The 13717-nt window shown below is 39.2% G+C and overlaps 1 protein-coding gene across 1 annotated transcript in view; it reads right to left on the bottom strand.

Moving 5' to 3' along the window:
• SYNE1 (spectrin repeat containing nuclear envelope protein 1) overlaps positions 1 to 13717 on the bottom strand; it is a 462280-nt gene that overhangs the window by 288268 nt on the left and 160295 nt on the right. The window contains exons 20-28 of the mRNA XM_027083161.1: positions 12623 to 12796; positions 10481 to 10639; positions 10017 to 10181; positions 8145 to 8279; positions 5413 to 5571; positions 5004 to 5212; positions 4244 to 4352; positions 2407 to 2571; positions 1325 to 1492 (exon numbers count right to left, since the gene is read on the bottom strand). Of these exons, the coding sequence (XP_026938962.1) occupies positions 1325 to 1492; positions 2407 to 2571; positions 4244 to 4352; positions 5004 to 5212; positions 5413 to 5571; positions 8145 to 8279; positions 10017 to 10181; positions 10481 to 10639; positions 12623 to 12796 (1443 nt within the window). The remainder of the gene's footprint in view (positions 1 to 1324; positions 1493 to 2406; positions 2572 to 4243; positions 4353 to 5003; positions 5213 to 5412; positions 5572 to 8144; positions 8280 to 10016; positions 10182 to 10480; positions 10640 to 12622; positions 12797 to 13717) is intronic.

Genomic DNA, 13717 nt, shown 5'->3' with positions numbered 1-13717 from the left:
ATCAAAGATGGGCATCATTTATAAATATTTTATGTTTTTAATGGGAAACAGCATAATTAATTTGGCCAGAGTGTTTTAATTGTGTGCTAATTTAGATAACATTTAATATTTCGTGCAATACTACAGATGGAATTTGGCAGAACTATTCATTTGACATAATTCTCCTTAAAGAACTATATTCTGCCTAAAAACACGAAGTCCCAACTCCAATTTTTGAAAATCATCCATGCTTTAAAAATGCTAATATGAAGAGATTTAATTCCAGGGTATATTCAGAATGATTAATAGTCTGAGATATTTGGGGAAAGATATGTTTTAAAATAAACTTTTTATTGAAGTATAATGTACACACAGAATGGCACACAAATCTCAAAACACAGCTTATGAATTTTCACAAAGTAAACACACCCATATAGCCAAGCACCTGGTCCAAGAAATGTGAAGAGTTTTTAAATATTAATGTAAATATCTATAATCTCATATTTCTCTGATTTAAAGTAAACGGAAACCCAAACAACACTTACAGTGATTGAGAACAATATAACACTAAGCATTATTTTCTTTTGGACTCACAGCCTTTTTATAATTACTAAGTAAATCTATAAAGCCTAAAGGCTGCTGTTTTATATATACTTTTAATGCAACTTCCATTTTGATATATTATTACATATAAAATTAGCTAACATTTTCTTACATATTAAGTTAGCTAAAATTCTGTCATTAGATTAATTTGAAAATCATCCTTCCACTTATGTTGAGTTTGACAAGTAAAGCTGATTAAAACTGTTAATTATCAACATATGTACCAGAATTTCTTTAGTTCCGGTTCTAATCCTTTGTAGGAGCACACTCTTCAGAAAGGACTGGTACATGTTAATTTATAATTTCCCAAACCAGGATGTATTCAAAGTTGTAAATTGAACAGCAAAGATTGCAACATAATAAAAGAACAGCGATCTCAAATATGAAAGTTTGTTTATGCTTTCCTTCTCTGTTATGAAAAGGACAATTTAGCAATTTAGCAAAGGACAATTTTATGAAGGTTTTCATAGCAAAATCAACTTTTCTTCCACAATATTCCTCAAACTTTTTGGTATCATCAAATCGCTCTGGCTGAGAATTTATCTTGCAAGATGTTCTAAAATATTTAGTGTTTCACAGAGCGGACAGAAGTGCCAAGTTTTTTTTAACTATTCATCTGCGTTGCCTCCCAAGCTCCCCATCTTCCCCCCTCCAGTCAGTGGATAGACTTACTCTCCATCTCTCTGGTTCTCAGTAACTAAACAACTTTGCATAAATGCACTGAAGTAAACAGGCATCCTACCTGGTGATGAAAGAGTAGTTGCTGTGCTTCAAACAAATTTTCAGTGTCCAAGATCTTCTCAGCTTCTTCCTGGACTTCCTTAGAGCCAGTCATTAACTCTTCAAGGGAACTCTTGACTATTTCTTTGTACCGGACACAGTCTCCAAAGTTGCTTAACATCTTTTCAACCTAGATTTTCATGAAAAATCAATCGATCAAACTGTTAGATTAGGGACATCTAATTTTCTGTAGAGAATTTCAGATCTTTCAGAATCAGGGAACTTTGTCATCCAAGTGATCATTTTTCCATGCTAGCTTATAAATGATTTCAAGAAATCCTGATAACTATTTATTATACTTTACATTCTTACATTATCTTCCCGTGTACAAACTCATCAGATTCGTAAGATAACCTGGTCAGTAAAAATATTCTTTCAAGGGTAGACGTGGCCCTACTAGAAATGGAGTAGATGGGTTTGTATAATCTACAAAGGACTATAAACACTGAAATGTATATCAAGTTTAAAATGAGTAGATCTTGCCTGAAAGAGACTTTACTGGCCTGCTGACTCAACATGAATATTTTATTATTACTAGCTATCAGTTATTTACTATGTTCCAGGCACTGTACTAACTGCTTTACATACATCATTGCATTCAATTCTTGACACCACCTTTTGGGTAAGTATTTTTAGCCCTGTATAAATCAAGGTCCAGAGATGTTAAATGACAAGCTCATGGTTACGTAGGAAATGGGGTATCAGAGTTAAGCTCTAGAACTCGGATCGTTTGACTCTCAAGCCTGGGTTCTTAACCTCAAACTGACCATGAAAGAATGCTTTTAGTAAGAGTCAAAGTGTGGATCTATAAGCTTTGTACTTTAAATATAGATAGTTAACCTGAACTAACATCCAATAACGTCACAGACTATAAAGCAAACATCCTGCCCATCTTCCCCACCAATCTTCATATGCATAAGTATCTGAGCTATTCTGTTTAAACTACACATTCTTTATAAAATTACTTGTTAAACTGCAACCCAAAGGAACCTTCCAGATTCTTCACCCCGAGCTGTCCATTTAGAGGAGGAGTAAATGCTTTACCTCTGACAGCAAAGTCCCAAGAGCCTTGAAGGAACTAGATAATTTTGCCAGCTCGTCTCCTTGCTTTTGGGCTTCATTCTCAGAAGAGACTTCAATCAAAATTTTAAGCCTGGATTTCAGCCAGCTGAGAGTCTCGCCTTTTTTGGTAACACCATTTCTGATCTCCTGGAATGAAAGAACACCTTTGATGTACAAAATACAACTGTGAATCATAACTTTCCAGCAAGAAAGTACTCAACCTAAGAAGGTTTGTCAGGTGGAGGTAGGAGAGCCAGGCATTCACTCACCAAGAGAATGCCTGCTTATTTCACTTTTTGTTCACATCTTTAACAAAGTCTACAAGTGCTAGAAAGAAATGTTTCCCCAACTCCAATACCCAATGTGTAAAATCAGTACTCTCTGTGCCAAAAAATTACCTCCAAAATTAGATGTCTATATATTTCCTTGATCACAACAAAGATGCTTCTAAAAGTACTGTAGAAGAATATGTGAAATTGGGAATTATATACTTTGTCACCTTATTTTCTGTGAGCTGGAAGGAACGTAGTATTTTTTTGAAGAAAAAAAAAAGAAAGCGTCCTTTTTTAAATTAGTGGATTTCTCTTGAAGAATTTACTTGTTGAATATTATAATAGATGCCCTAAAGATTTATTTTAACTTCATTAACTCATATTTTATGCCTCATTTTGGTTAATTTTTGGAAGTTAATACCCTAGACAGAAAGAAGCACAGACAGGAGCTCAGCTGTAATCCAGGAAGGGAGAGCTGACTGGCCAAGACGATGCCAGAAAGACTCCGGGCCGCAGCCCTTGTAGGTCTAGGGACCAGGGCAATGGTGATTGGGGCAGCCTCTCCCTCCTACACCAGCTTTGGGTAGATGAGAGCTGTGGGCCTCCAACTGCTACAAGAGGGTCTTACAGGGCAAATGCATATGGAGGAAAATGGTTGGTTTTAGAAGCAAGTGATTTCTTCATTCTAAGATGTGAATTGTTTTGGTACTATAACAGCAACCAATAGCAAATCTAAATATGCTTCTACAGGTGTAGCATGATATCGTTGAGTACCGTTAGCATTTAAGGGGATTATAAATTTAACAGGAAAAAATGGAAATCAGAGGATAGGAATAGAAAGGAAATAAATTCTCATTAACAGCAACTCTGTGACTTGCAAGGGTGCAAAATGCTGAAAGAGAAAGAATGTTCACCACAGCATGCGTGTACAAAACCAAGAGCCAACCCAAGAGGGAGAGTATTGCCGTGTGCCGTTCACAGAATGCAAACTGGGCTCGGGCCTGAGGTTCTGCTGCCCTGGCTGGGTTCGGGCCTGAGGTTCTGCTGCCCCGGCTGGGTTTATCAGGCCTGAGGTTCTGCTGCCCTGGCTGGGTTTATCAGGCGGTACTCACGCTCACAGAGGCTGACCCAATCCAGGCTGAAAGTGACATAGAAATGATGCTTAGAGACCTTGCCCAATTCCCTGATTTTCTATAACCTGTCTTTTGAGTAGCTGAAAATGTATAAAAACCTCTAGGGTTCTTGTTTTCTATGACAGTTCTTAAATCTCTGCTGTGTTGTACACCCATGCATGCAATTTTCCTCTCAGGGTTCCCCATTAGCTAACGATGCATTAGAGGCACCACTGAGCATGACTAAATCTCAAAGCTAACATGATTCCATAGAAAAAAACCCCTGCAGTTCTCCACAGTACCAGGAGAAAACTTGTTTTAAGACAATTTTCAGGAAGTTAATTTCTTTACAGAAAGAAAACGTCAGTTAGACTGTTATCATTATTTTTTTATTCATGGATATTTTCTAATAACAAAAAATGGCCCAGAACTTACCTCTACAGCACATTTAACCTCTCCGTTGTTGGCAGTATCGATGGCCTTGTTCTTAATCCCCTTCAACTGGGTCTCCTTTGCAGATATCCAAGAGGAGAACTCAGAAATTCTGAAATAACACAGGTATTTTCTTATTAAAGGGAGAAAATATCCCCATGGTTAGAATACATTTTCTATTTTGAATTTACTTATGGAAATTTAACAATCAACTGATTAGAAAACTGGTTAACAGATTTCATTCGATTGATTAGCAAACTGATTAACAAATTTCCCGGCAATGGTCCCTTCCACAGGAATGGCTGCCCCTGTGCTCAGGCACTTGAAGGAACGAGAAGGCAGAGCGGATGGACCTCGGCGGTGGAGGAGGGTGTGTCCTAGAGCCTGGGCACCTGCGAGTGGGGAAGGTACCACCTGAGGTCTGGCCTTACGTGTCTCCACCTGAGTGAGACAGAAACCCAAAGAAGCAGATGTCCCTTTTGAGGGACGTGAGGAAATCGGGGAGAAAGGGATTGCCTAATTTTGCTTCAAAGAGGCAACATCTGGGACACTTGGAAGTAAAGTGCTTCACCCTGTTTCTGACTGAAACTCATTCTTTAAATTAAATGAGGCATTTCTGTATCAGAGCATGAACACAATTGTACCATCTGATTATCTTTCTTGCGTGAGATGAAACATACATCATGGCTTGTTTTGCAAAGATGTCTGAATTAACGGAATTAGGAAAGACTACATCCTTCTCTGGGAACAACCCCAAGACTACCTGCTGGTGTAGTCCTTCCACTTGTCTGGGTCTTCCACCAGCTTCGCGTAGGTGCTGTCAATGGCAGCTCTGAGCTCCTTGAGTGTCACGTGACAGGTCTCAGGCGTGTTCCGTACAGCGTCCCGGACTGGGAGTTTCAGACACAGGTCTTCAATAAGCTGTAACCTTTTCTCACAGAGATGATGAGGACCCTTGTCACTGAAGAAGATCTAATGAGCAATAAACGTTTTTATAATCCCTGTGAGAATCCACACAAGACTTTCAAATTTTCATAGCAGATACTCATCTAGTCCAGCAGTATAAAGTAATTAAGCTATTGAGTGTTTTCAGACCCAAATGAAAGTATCAGGTCTATGCTTGAAGGAACATTGTGACTTCGAGGGGCTGCACTCAGGTGTGTGGGACGTACCCTGTGCTCTTTGATGATCTTTTCGCTGCCTTCCTGGGGCACCAGCTTGGTCTCTCGGTCCAGCTCAGCTCTGCATTCTTCTACAGACGCTAAAAACATGTTCTTCTCCACCTCGATCTTCAGGTGAAGCAAATGATATGGAGCTTCTCCTTGAAGATCCTACATGCCATGGGACGATTCCGAAAGATAAGATACCATTTCTGTACATTTCCAACTGAAGTGGCAGAAACCTGAAATAGTCCCTTTAGGACCAATATGATTTAATACCTATTGTCTCCATCGGGCTGCTGTGCTTTGTATTTTTCCAAGTACCAGGACCACAGAAAATCTTTTCAGCCTGCTGTTAGTTGTGTGTTTCCACAGTGATTATTCTGCTTAACTTTAACAATAGCCCCACACAGTATTAATGTTCCTATTTTAAAGATTAGACCACTGAGGCTCAGGGTTAAGTAGAAAAACTCGATGTGAATCTAAGTTTAAATCACACACTGATTCCACATACCCTCTTCCTAGCATGTGTCCCTTTAAATTTTCTCAACAGCCCTGTGAGGTAGGAAGGACAGATATTATACTCACTACACAAGGGAAGAAACTCAAGGAAACATAATCAGTGAAAAAGCCAGGATTAAGCAGCCCACAGCTCTGACCACCTGCCATGTCTTCTTTTCCTCGGAGCATACACTGAGAAAAGGAGCAAGCCAGCACGCGAACAACGTGAAACTTTTTACATTCTTCTTTGATACAAACATAAGCTTCATCGTTACCTTTAGTCCTACAATTTAATTTTAGCCAACCTGTCTCCTATGGATTTAAAAGATTATCTTTAAAATAAAACACTGAGATAACTGACGAGAAAAATGAGTTAGGGCTTTGGAAAGAATAGGACAGATTATATCCTAGAGAGCTTAAAAGTGTGTGTGTACGTAAAGTAAAATACAGCCTTCAATTATAGTCCCTATTCCATAGTACATGTATGATAATATGAGGCTGCAAAAACATCTTAAAAAGCCTGGTTCTTTAGGCATCTTATTTTTTTTAATTTTCAAATTGAGCAAGTAAAAAGGTATTTCTTTCTTTTAATTTTTATTGAAGCAGAGTTGATTTACAACATTGTGTTAGTTTCGGGTGTACAGCAAAGTGATTCAGTTATACATACATATATATCTCTTTTTTTCAGATTTTTTTACCTTATAGTTTATTATAAAATATTGATTATAGTTCCCTGTGCTATACAGTAAGGTCCTTGTTATTTTTTTAAAAAGGATTTCTTTAACTGTGTTTTTCCTATGCAAAGGACTGATTTTTTAGTCTACACTAATGAGATTAAAAAAAAGAAATCCGGGGACTTCCCTGGTGGCACAGTGGTTAAGAATCCACCTGCCAATGCAGGGGACAGGGGTTCGATCCCTAGTCCCAGAAGATCTCACATGCCGCGGAGCAACTAAGCCCGTGCACCACAACTACTGAGCCTGCACTCTAGAGCCCACGAGCCACAACTACTGAGCCTGCACTCTACAGCCCGTGCTCCGCAATGAGAGAAGCCACCGCAATGAGAAGCCCGCGCACCACCACCAAGAGTAGCCCCCGCTCGCCGCAACTAGAGAAAGCCCGTGTGCAGCAATGAAGACCCAACGCAGCCAAAATAAAAAAAGTTAAAAAAAAAATCCAGGAAGTATCAATAACACGACCTGATAGAGAGTGTTCCAGCTGCCTATCTTCTGAACCCCGTGACTCCTTCCTCTAGTACATATGAGATTCACCGCTCAATACTCCCTCACAGCAGCACTGTGAACCTGCTGCTCGAGCAGCTTCCTCCAGTCCGCCTCAAGGACGACACCTTCAAAGGGTCTCTGTTCTCCTGCAGCTGCTTCCCCTGACATGCAGATTCTCAAGTCGGCTTCCATGGACAGGCCCCGCACACGACACTCCAGTCAGGCTGAACCCCGTGGATCCCTGCATCCCCACCGGCACACCCTCCGGCTTTCTTTCTTTGTCCCCATCGCCCCCAGATCTGTTGCTTCTTTAAGGTCTTAGCTCAAAACTAATTATCTGCTTCATTGTTTTCTGCTCTCCATGTGGACCCACTTCTCTCTTTCAAAGCTTTCATCAATATATTGCCTACACAATATATTTTGGGGGACTTATTATATATTATACTTTTATTATTTTGCAACTAATCATCTCCCTTACTGGAATCTAAGCTCTTTGGGGGAAAAGGAATATGCTTTGTTCATCATTGAATCCTTAACATCAATGTTTTTATTTATATGTTTCAAATCATAACATGCTAAACCAGATGGCAAAATCGTTGAAAACTTCAATTACATATACTTAAATACATATACAATGTAGATATTATGGTAGGTATGCTACTGAAATGAGAAATATTTCTTGTAATTTCAGTAGCATACCTAACATAACTAGGATGGGAAGAGTTTAAGAAATGTTGCTGAAAAAGTTAAAGACCTTGATGTTCCTGCCCCCAAAAATAATCAGGAAAAGAAAAAGAATACTCGTAAGTACTATGATAAAACTGATGCTACTTAAAAATAGGAGTAACAAAATTCTATCATATTTTATCCTGTTTTATTCAAGTTCAGCTTTTTCAATGGGAAAAGTAACTATGACAACTTTCCCTGATTTCTAAATTTCTCTAACAATTGAACCTTCACACCCTCACGCTCTTGCCCATCATCCAAGACACACGACACCCCCATGTTGTCCTGACTCACCTTCCACTGTTTGTGGAGCTTTCTAACGGCTTCCTGCAGGCCCTGTTGCTCCTGCTCAGGGAGAATGTCGGTGAGCTCGTCACAAGCTTTCAGGAAAGCATTGAGCACCCTCTGATCCAGCTGACTGAAAAACTCCTGGCGTGGAGAGGGGGAAAGTGGTCAAGAGTGTTGGGCAGATAAAGGCAGTGTCAGACACTAGACAGTGAAGGAGTCACACTGCTAAACAAGCCTCTTAGCCAGCTGCTGCCCTCTTCAAACCTTCTGGGCAACTACCATTTTTCTTTCAGGAACTAACTATAATTATCTACAGTTATGAGTCAGAAATCACCATATCTGATTCAACTAGGGCTTTTTGTTTTAGAAAAAAATCTTTGCAGTTTTCACATTTGGTAGAATATTCTAGAAAGCCAATGAGAGATCTTAAAACCTTGATCCCACAGTGATAGAGTTTTCATTCCTCTCTGGTAAAAGAAGAGCCGAGTAGAAGCCAGGACTAATCCTCACAATCCCTCCTCACTCCCTAATGGCAACGTGTTCCAGACCTTGCTGGTTCATTATGAGCCATTTCTGTGTTCACACCAAGCACACACATGAGCACACATGCTGTGGACTGAATTGTGTTGCCCCCCCCCCCCCGCCACCATCCCATCCCACCAAATTCACATGTCGAAGCCCTAACCTGCAAGGTAATGATATTTGAAGGTGGGACCTTGGGGAGGTGATTAGGTTTAGATGAGGTCATGAAGATGGGTCCCTCATGAAGGAATTAGTGCCCTTATAAGGAGAGGCATTAAAGATCTTACTCTCTGCCATGTGAGGACACAGCGAGAAGGTGACCATCTGCACATAAGGAAGAATCCTCACCAGAACACAGCCAGGCTAGTACCCTAATCATAGACTTCTAGTTTCCAGAACTGAGAAAATAAATCCCTGTTGCTTAAGCCACCCAGCCTGTGTATTTTTGATGGTAGCCCAAGCAGACAGATACAACATGTGCACAAATACACATGACTAAGTCTCACAAAGTCTCAGGATTATGTGTGCAGAGGTATTTTGAAACAACAGTGATTCAAAAGAAAGGACCGCACAGTAGAGGTGTATAAACTTGAACGAGATGTTGGATGGTCACAGACCTTAACCCTAAATCCAGTCAGCCACATCACAAATACATTGCACTCATCCTCTGAGAGTGTGTTTTATACAAATATCCACTGAAATTTCAGGAAACGTAACTCAAAATATATGTTCTCAGAGGGCCCATCATCTCCATACACCATTTAACAGATTACTCATATCTGCAATACTGACATGATTTAAATGAGTATGATTAACAAGGAGATGGCTTCACAATACTGGGTCAAGTTGTAGATCAGCTACCGAATTTCAAGTGACATGGTTATACTGTGATATGGTAGATTTATGAAATGAGCACAAAGACATAGCCATCCACCTAAAGTTATCTCTTAAAAAGAAGACGTTGGTTATGAAAGAGTTTTTCAGTTAAATAATGAATTAGTAGTTTGGAGAGCCTGAATTATTTATCCCGTGATTCTCTACTACCCCAGGGGCTTAAGAATGGCCAATTATAAGGCAGCTCATCAACTGCTCTTGAGGTTCTTTTTGCTGCCATTTCTGTGGGTCTCATATGTAAAAAGTTTCTTCCTTCCTAACTCATTTCTCCCCCCTCCCCTCCCCCCTCCTCTTTCCCCCCGCCCCTTCCTCATCCTCTGTCTTCTTCTTCCCACTCTCTCTCTCTGTCTCTCTCTTTCTCTCTCTCCTTCTCTGTATTAGATCTTTATGCTCTTCTTATTTTTCCTCCAAAGATGGTCTGCCCATGCCTCTAGGTCAAGGGCCCACACGGGATGCACTCACGGTGTGTCTCTTCAGGAGGTCTTCTGGATTCCCCTTTTCCTCCATGCCCTCCTGAGCGATCCGCAGCACCTTCTCCAACTCTGCTCGAGACTCCTCAAACTTCTTCATCAAGCGGCTGTTGGTTTCCACATGTTTCTTCCAATCTCCAGTTCTCTTTACCATATTCTTGATTGAAAAGATAATCATAATGGGATACTGATCTCTCATTATTGAAAATATCATTTTGTGAAAGAGTATTGTTTCTTTCAAAAAACACATGGAAAGAATACATTTCATTATGATGAGAATAATCAACCCTCTTAAATATTAATTAATATTAGAGAGAGCAGAAGTAAAATTATTGGTTTCCAAACACCAGTAAATGAAGCATTTACCAAGAGTGAAGACATGAAACGCGATGATTACGTGTCCTCCTTCTTGGAATTTTCCCTAGTTCACATCTCTAAAGCAGGCAGAGAACTTACCTGAAAAGCAACGTGCCCATCTGCAATCTTTCTCTGTAGCTTTGTCTGATCAAAATGCTTTAGCACGTTGCTCAAAGTCACAAACTTCTGAACACTATGACTGCCTTTCTCAACTTGGGTCATGGCTTTCTTACAGCTTTCTTGACAAGCTAACAGTTCCTACAGGGAAAGGAAACCCACAACAATAGTATTTAAAAGGGCAAGAAAGAAAGAGAGTAACCATTACAAAACAATAAGAACTGCATTATATAGCTTTTAGGCTTTTAATCAGCAGTAAGTGAAATCGAAAGTACAGAGAAGTATTGCTTTTCAGAAGAGCACAATTTTAAGCAATCACTGAAGTCAGTGCTTTTTACACGAGGCATTTAAATGTCACATTGAGTTTTCTGAATTTTTTTACATTTCATGCCCATCTTAATAACATCCGGAGGATGACAGAGCATCAAAATTGCTATCTGCCTAGTACCTGCATTCCTCCAACTAATAGGCCCATAATTTATTGAAAGGACAATTATGAAATCAATCTACACAACAGGTTATAATCTGACTCAATAAATTTAATACCAATGCACATTATAAATACTTTACTGAAAGTCAGACGCAGCAGATTATAAATCATTCTGTACCCTAAAATACACAACATTTGAATTCCTAAGGTTCAAAAGCTATCAACCTCATTAATAAAATGGTGGACCCCAGATCCTAACAAAAAAGGCAGCAGACCAAAGGGCCTGGGAAGACTTGGCAACTGTCACACATTTGCAGATGAGAAGCAATGGTGACTCACAGGCCCTTCCATCTCTGATTGTAACATAGGATCCTGGCAATTTGCTAGACAGCATGGAAGCTATTCAGCTCAGCCCGAGGCAAGCAGTCATTTTTTGACTTGAATCTATACCATTTGCACTTCAACATCCTTAATTGCTTTGAAAAAATATTTCAAACTGGTTATTTGGATACCAGTTTGGGTAACTTGGATGCAATTATTAAGAGCAAGGTTTCTGTTTTGTTTTGGGAAAACAGAGCAAGGATACACTTTTTCCTTTTGAAGATTTAGGAGATAAAAGAGTAACATATGTTAGCAAACTCTTATTAAGTATTATTAATATTTATTATTATTAATATATCAAATACAATTTTAATCATAGAACGATTCTTTGACGGCAACTTACAGCAATTTGGGAACGTAAGAAATGGCACTGTGACTTCAAAATGAAAAACAATTTTTATCCAATGTAATGAGAACCCATTAAAATAGGGCTTGGTGGTATAATCATTTTGGCTTACCATTAATAATACTAATAATAAATATTAGTTGCCACCGGTTATAGAGTATGTGCTCTAATGGGTTAGTCACATCATAGAATATCTAATGTAACCTCCACGAGAAGTTCTCGACTTAGGCACGACCACCCCCATTTTAAGGTGAGGAAATGAAGCTAATCAAGGCTTTGTAATTTGCTGTATCAGATCTGAATACCTGTCTGACTCACGTCAGATACTCTCTGCTCTTTCTGCTAAGTGACACTGCCTCCCTTCCATGAATCTATTTCGATGACAACGGTGGCAAACCTTTTACCCATCAGTTTCACCCTCCTCTGATGCATAAGTTGATTTATAATAAACCAACTAAATAAGTGAATTAACTGCACACTCAGTAGGAGGCTGTTCTGCATACAGATCTGCTTACTAAAAATAAGACAAAGAAAAATGGTTAGTACTCCAAATATATTTCGAATTTTATGGTCATTTTCATGAGGTCAATTTTATGAGGATATTGCCTTTTAGTCCTAGAGGCAAGAAAAGATCTCGTAAGACACAAATGATAGATACTGGCTAGAAATGGAATGCAATTATTTATTTTTTTATATAGCTAAATAGATACAATTTAAAATTTATCTGTAAAATTTTCATCTATATAAATATACCTATATATAAGTATCGAGAGAGATATAAAATTTTTATTTTATCTATGGTAGATAGGGTTTTCATCTTTAGACATGTGTTTCTGTTTTGAGTTGCCAGTACTAGTCTAGAAAAAGGTTTCTTGTCCTGTCGCTGAACTTCTATCATCCTATGCACCTCAGTCTTATCACACACGCATTAAATGAACTCCATCTCCTGAAGGGGGCTTTTCCTTACCTGACGTTTCTGTTTAAAAAGAGCACTTGACTGTGCCTCGTGCTCAAGAACTGTCATCATTTCATCGATTTTCCCAAGTGAGTCATAAAAGACCGTCATCTGCTTTTCTAATTCTTCCAACGGTAACAGCAGCTGCTGGGACTCATAAAGGAGCGGAGAGTAACAGTCTTTGACCTTTAAAATTGCAAAGACAAAAATTCCATTAAAGGCCATTAAGGACCATAGCTCTCAGGAATGTTTTCTTCAGGATAGGGTCATTTTGGGCTTACAGAGCTCCAGTGACATTCTTTAGTATTTCCTGTGTATTATTAAATTTTGATGTAAAAAATAATACTACTGCTATACCACTGAGACAAGTAAATGCTATGGAGTTTTCTCATGAAAATTCATCTAAATCATCCATCTGGATAGCACTTGCTCATCTAAATGATGTTGGTGAGCCAGATGGCATCAAATTCCACTTCATAAACTCTGAAACCCATCTTCCCTCTGGCCTCAGAAGCTGACCTAAGACAGTCATGAATTACATTATCTAGACCAACTTGTACCTTCCAACTTTATTTTCAAGAACTCTACTACCTGATACCTTAACCGTAGACAAACTTACAAACGTGTTGACTCATTCTTCCCAGAGAGGCCCTGTGCTTTCCTAACCTCCTGTTAGCTCCACACTTTGCTACTCTTCCCCTATCAACATCCCTCTCATGACAAGCGCTCATGTCATATACAAACTTATTCACAAAGGTTCTCACGCAAGAACATGTCTCTCTAGTCTGAACTGGCCCAGCCGTCATCTGTTACTTGTCTTTTAAAAAAATGCTGTTCGTTTATACACCTGCATTGTCTTTATCTTCATGATGAGCTCCTGGAGATGAAGATCTCCATAAAGTCACATTTATGTCGGAATCCAGCCTTGTCACATTTATGTCGGAATCCAGCACCTCATACGATCCTGCAAGAACTTCCCGTCCCCCTCATTTTATTTAGTTTCTCCCAAAGCATTACTTTTGGAAACCAAGAAAGGAAATTAAGTACTCACTAGTAGACCATTTGTTCTTTTCCTTACATTATAATTATTCTCATGCTCTTGGATGC

This window comes from Aethalodelphis obliquidens, unplaced genomic scaffold (assembly GCF_003676395.1).
Source record: "Aethalodelphis obliquidens isolate GAN/ISIS:26980383/991018 unplaced genomic scaffold, ASM367639v1 scaffold3, whole genome shotgun sequence".
Lineage (NCBI taxonomy): Eukaryota > Metazoa > Chordata > Mammalia > Artiodactyla > Delphinidae > Aethalodelphis > Aethalodelphis obliquidens.
This window is presented reverse-complemented; position numbering and strand designations above follow the sequence as displayed.